Source organism: Panicum virgatum, chromosome 7N (assembly GCF_016808335.1).
Source record: "Panicum virgatum strain AP13 chromosome 7N, P.virgatum_v5, whole genome shotgun sequence".
NCBI classification, from domain to species: Eukaryota; Viridiplantae; Streptophyta; class Magnoliopsida; order Poales; family Poaceae; genus Panicum; species Panicum virgatum.
In genome coordinates, this window is record NC_053151.1 from 46807348 (window position 1) to 46812325 (window position 4978).

Genomic DNA, 4978 nt, shown 5'->3' on the forward strand with positions numbered 1-4978 from the left:
GCATTGGTTTTATTTATTTATTTATTTATTTGGGGGGGGGGGGGGGAGGCCCATGCCACCACCACCCCCAGTTCCTCTCAAATAATGGGAATAATTTGCAAAAAAAGAACTCCAAGTTGGAGTATTAGCCTAAACATTAAATGGTGAACGGTCGGTCACCTACCGTTTAGCAAATAGTCAGAATACACGATCTTTTAAACAATCAAAACGGCTTTACACCGCTAATCGGCCTACACGGCTACCCATCGAGTAGCGTTTACACGCCGTGTAAACAATGTAAACGATCGTCTAGGCGAACAGGTTGGACGCCACATCATCTAAATATGTATGGCTACAAAGGTAATGACCGTATTGATAGAGTCAAACAACTTTAGTGGCCACAATTTGCACTTCTCAAAATATGATGGCCTAACTGAAACACAGTAACAGGTATAATGACTTTTCATCCATTTTTCTCTTAGCAATATGGCAATATAAATATGATTCAACATCTTCCTCAAACACTAGTAGAACAATCACCTATCCTGGAATTCACATATATATATACATTATACAGTTAAGCTAAGACTCTACACTGTTGCAAATTTACCAAATTCAGATGGACTACACGTTGGCGTTCAAAATTTAACGGCCTTCTAGTGCTGTGAGGCTCATGTCATTCATGGACAATACCCTACTGTTGCCAGCTCTTCCAGGGTCAGCGTCCCTACAGGAAAAATACACAGGCTGCATTGGTGTTGGAAGTGGCGTGGTTTTGTTCTCGAGCATGAATACAACTGCTGACATGAGTGGCCTACAGTTTGGACTGTCTTGAACGCACAGAAGTCCTATATGGATGCATCGTGAAACTTCATCGAGGCGATAATCCTCCTTAACAGATGAGTCCACCAAATTTTCTATATTGCTATCTTTCCATAGGTTCCATGCCTGCACATAGACGAATTTTTCGGTGAGCTAATTATATTTTCAGTGGGTAAAAATATGTAGCAGTCCTGGAGTGGGCGCTTCCTCAAATACTTACATAGACTATAAGGTTAGGAAAACCGATGATAAGGTTTGGAGAGCTGATCTTTAATCCACTCACAATCTCCAATAGCAGAACACCAAAGCTGTAGGTGTCTGACTTGACTGAAAATGCTCCCTCCATTGCATATTCAGGGGACATATAGCCACTATGCAAAGATTCACCAGTTTGTGTTAGATCTGCACAATCTGAAGTTTCTGAACAAGTGCCAGCAAGAAAATTCCATATTAAGAATTGACAGGGCAGATGTTACTTACTATGTTCCAACAACCCGGTTTGTATTTGCTTCATGCAGGTCGCCACCGAATATCCTAGCCATGCCGAAATCTGATATCTTTGGGATCATCTCTTTATCTAACAAAATGTTGCTTGCTTTGAGATCTCTGTGGATTATAGTTAATCTGGAGTCATGATGGAGATACATCATTCCTCGTGCTACTCCCTTGATTATCTTGAACCTTGTCGGCCATTGAAGCATTAGGTTTCTTTCAGAGTCTGATAAGAAATGAGGTATGCTAATTATGTCACAAGTCAAATGTGCATAATAATTTATTGGGTTTGATCAACAGTATGAAAAACTGAAAACTGAATGTACCAAAGAGGAAGTAATCCAAGCTTTTGTTGGGCAAGTATTCATAGACTAATAGCTTCTCATCTTGATGAATACAACAACCGAGAAGCCTAACTAGGTTCTTGTGCTGCAATTTTGCAATCAAGACTACTTCGTTTCTAAATTCCTCGGTGCCTTGCCCAGAACTCTTGCTAAGTCTCTTGACGGCTACTTCATTGGTGCCTGCCAACAGTCCCTACACGATTTTGTCACACAGAATTATTATACAGTTTTAATAGTGGTATATATAGCCATCAAGGTAAAAGCTGTCGCTTGCTAGTACCTTGTAAACTTTGCCAAAACCTCCCTTCCCAAGCATATTGGCATCAGAGAAGTTGTCTGTTGCCGCAACAATATCATCGAAGCTAATAAATGGAAACTCTATGTTCTTGTCCCCAGTTTCGTCCGTAGACCTCAAGTATTGTAACATCAATCTCTTCTGCACTTTCTTCTTTCGCCGCGTGCCTGCAAATACAAACAACGATGGGTTCTCTGTCAACACTTGCACAACAACCGCGTCTTGCAAAAGACTGGCTCCTTTTTTTTTTTACCTCTGTATTTGTATGTCCAGACAAGGGCTGCAAATGCGAGCAGCAGAACGAATGTTGTAATCGGAAGGAAAATCTTCACCAAATTGCTCTTCTTTGGAACTGCAAACAAAAGTGTATGCCATAAGAATTTGCTGCAACGAGCATTACTTGCAATGGTTCTAGTTTTCTTGCACATAATGGAGTATTGGAGTGCTAGTAATCTATCAGTAACCTGAACCTGATCGAGCTTATTATCCATGTAAATCTTAATAAGAGTTCATTTATAGTTGTAGGCATCGCATCATCAACGGTTTGTTCGGATTGAGCAGTATCGGACACAACCTTTCACATTGAAGGGAAAAAAAATCTCGCTGCCAGTCCAGTGGGATTTTATCTTACTAGTACTAATTGGAGGCTCCTTTGAAATCTCTACATGAAGCCACCTAGTATTCTAGATGGACACTCTAAAAAATAGAGAAATTCTAGAAATTCTCACAAAAATCAGAAACATCCAGTCATGAATCCAATAGCACTAATCATAATAGCCATTGGATCTATTATCTTACCTAATTAATTACCCACCTCTACCATTATAAAAATAGATTAAAGTAACCCCTAAAAATTTATCTAAATTACCCACATCTGCCATTATAAAACAAAACTAAAGTAACCCCCTAATCTTCATTTAAATTACCCATCTATACCATAATAAAAATAATACAAAATAATCCCCCTAACTTTGCAAATAAATTATCCAATTATATCTAAATCTGAATCTAAATTAAATAATTATAATGAAATATTAAAGTGCACCAATATAAAATTTTAAATTACTATTTCTACCATTTTTAGTATATTGTTATATTATTGTTTATATAAAAATACTACCCATGATATGTGTTATGTACGATGAAATATATAAGAATAACAATTCGCAAATAATGGTTCAATTAAATATATATATCAAACACATATGGAGGTGTGATGCAAAATGAAAATTATTGCAACTAGATAATGCCAAATATGTATTTTAGAATATAAATATTTAATAGATGAAAGATGGGGGTGATATAGATCATTAGCTATAAATCTTATTTTTTATTAGGCTAGTTGCTTCAAATACGTACCTGTTGATGAGCCGGCAAGACGGAGATATAGATTCTCTCCATCGATGTTCACGTCCTTGGCTATGTCGACAAGCTCGCCGAACCACAGCAAGCACCTGGACATGTCGCCCCCGCTAATGGCGGTGCTCAGGTTGGTGTAAGCGTAGGCCGTGCACGAGCAGTTGCCACGGCACTCCGCCGTGCAGCCGTCGAAGCTTCTGTTCCTGACGAACACGGGCATCGCTGGCGTCTTCACGCCCGGCAAGGTCGCGAAGTAGTCTCCGCCGCCGCACCGGAGCGGCTCTTTCCTCGTGCATCCGCCGGACGGGCTGGTCCCGTCGCGCTCGAACCCGTCGGGGCACTTGCACGCCGGCGAGGCTTCCGTGGCGTCGCAGTACCCGAACGGGCCGCACGCCGCGTACCGGTCGCATCCAGCACCAGGGTGTGCCTCCAGGACTGTCCACGCCGCCGCGGTGCGGTTCCAGACGGTGAACTCGTACCTGCCCGTGTGGATCACCCTGACGTACATGCTCGGCGAGCCGTCGGAGACGCTGAACATGAGCGAGATGTCGTCGCCGTTGGTGACGATGGACATGATTATGACGGTGCTGGAATTGTTGGGCGTGTAATCCAGGACCATCTCGCCGTTCCAAGCCCCGCTGCGCCACAGCAAGCGGGGCCCGTCCTTGAGGACATACTGGATGCCCGAGCTGACGTCCGCGCCCAGGGAGAAGTCGCCGGCGGACGGGTCCTCGGGGCTTCTCCAAGAAACCAGCTGGCTCTGCGTGAAGCGTGTCCGGTAGTTCACCCAGACCGGCATGCCGGGGAGGATGGTGTCGGTCGGGTGATCGAAGCTCTGCCACAGGGTTGCGCCTTCGGATGACCGGAGGACCAGGTTGCCCTTGTCGTCGAGCAGCGCCGCCGCCGTGCCTCCGGTGCCGGTGGCGGTGATGTTGTTCGTCGTAGTCCAGTAGATGCGGCCTCGAGTGTCTGACAGGACGAGGTCAGACCGGTTCGTTACCGCGAGCGTCGCTGAGGAAGGGGTGACGATTGGGCTGCCACGGTTGGCGACCCACACGACGGTGAGGTGCGCGGGGTCGTTGTTGTACCATATGCCGATGTAGAAGCGTGTGCTTGAGTTGGTTGGGGAGAAGAAGCCCAGAGCGAAGACGCCATTGTTGGAGATGAGCTTGCCGTCGGGGAATATGAGTGGTTTGGCAGGTGAGAGCTGGTCAGTGGATATGCATAAAGAAACCCAAGAAAGGAGGAGGAGCACGGTGGAACGGGAAGCCAAACCCATTGGTTTGCCTTGCCTCCCCTTTTACAGATAGATGTGCACACAACTGTTTTTTTTTTCTTTGAATGCTTGCACACAACTGTTAAAAAGAGTAGCTATGGTACACAGCCAAAAACCTTTGCTTTTAAAGAGGTAAACTTGCTGACAATTTCTTTGGAAGAGAGAAAGCAGATATGAGCATGTTGCTGACTCCCGCAATCGGAGACGAGCTTTTCGTTTGACTTCTGATGGTAATCAACTCGCAGAAAGAGCTAAAGAACAGTTGAGGCCTGGACTTGGGAATTTTTTTTTCTGACGGTTAAACCAAAGGGAAAGGTCCGAATCTCTTAAACTATTGCAGAAATCGAATTTTCAAAATTCAACTACAAAAACGGATAATATAGATCATCTAACTGTTGAAACCGGACAAAA

General features: G+C 44.0%; 1 protein-coding gene across 2 annotated transcripts; it reads right to left on the minus strand.

The window, feature by feature from the left end:
* Positions 1-428: 428 nt before the first annotated feature.
* LOC120683896 (G-type lectin S-receptor-like serine/threonine-protein kinase B120) lies at positions 429-4660 on the minus strand. Of its 2 annotated transcripts, XM_039965994.1 has the most exons (7): positions 3292-4660; positions 2186-2284; positions 1918-2099; positions 1620-1830; positions 1282-1519; positions 1022-1172; positions 429-927 (listed from the first exon to the last, which is right to left on the minus strand). In XM_039965994.1, the coding sequence occupies exons 1-7, from the start codon at positions 4568-4570 to the stop codon at positions 625-627; spliced, it is 2463 nt and encodes an 820-aa protein (XP_039821928.1). In that variant the 5' UTR covers positions 4571-4660; the 3' UTR covers positions 429-624. The 2 variants fall into 2 exon arrangements, with proteins under 2 accessions (XP_039821928.1, XP_039821929.1); XM_039965995.1 differs by lacking the exon at positions 429-927 and having other exon boundaries at positions 1036-1203.
* Between the last annotated feature and the right edge of the window lie 318 nt (positions 4661-4978).

What these genes read in the sequence shown, in the direction of transcription:
- LOC120683896 (XM_039965994.1), bottom strand. Translation starts at nt 4,570, where the DNA reads ATGGGTTTGGCTTCCCGTTCCACCGTGCTCCTCCTCCTTTCTTGGGTT. An exon ending in TCTTGCCGGCTCATCAACAG is followed by an intron (nt 2,285 to 3,291) that starts GTACGTATTTGA and finishes TTTTGTTTGCAG; the next exon opens with TTCCAAAGAAGAGCAATTTG. An exon ending in AACCGGGTTGTTGGAACATA is followed by an intron (nt 1,173 to 1,281) that starts GTAAGTAACATC and finishes ATCTTTGCATAG; the next exon opens with TGGCTATATGTCCCCTGAAT.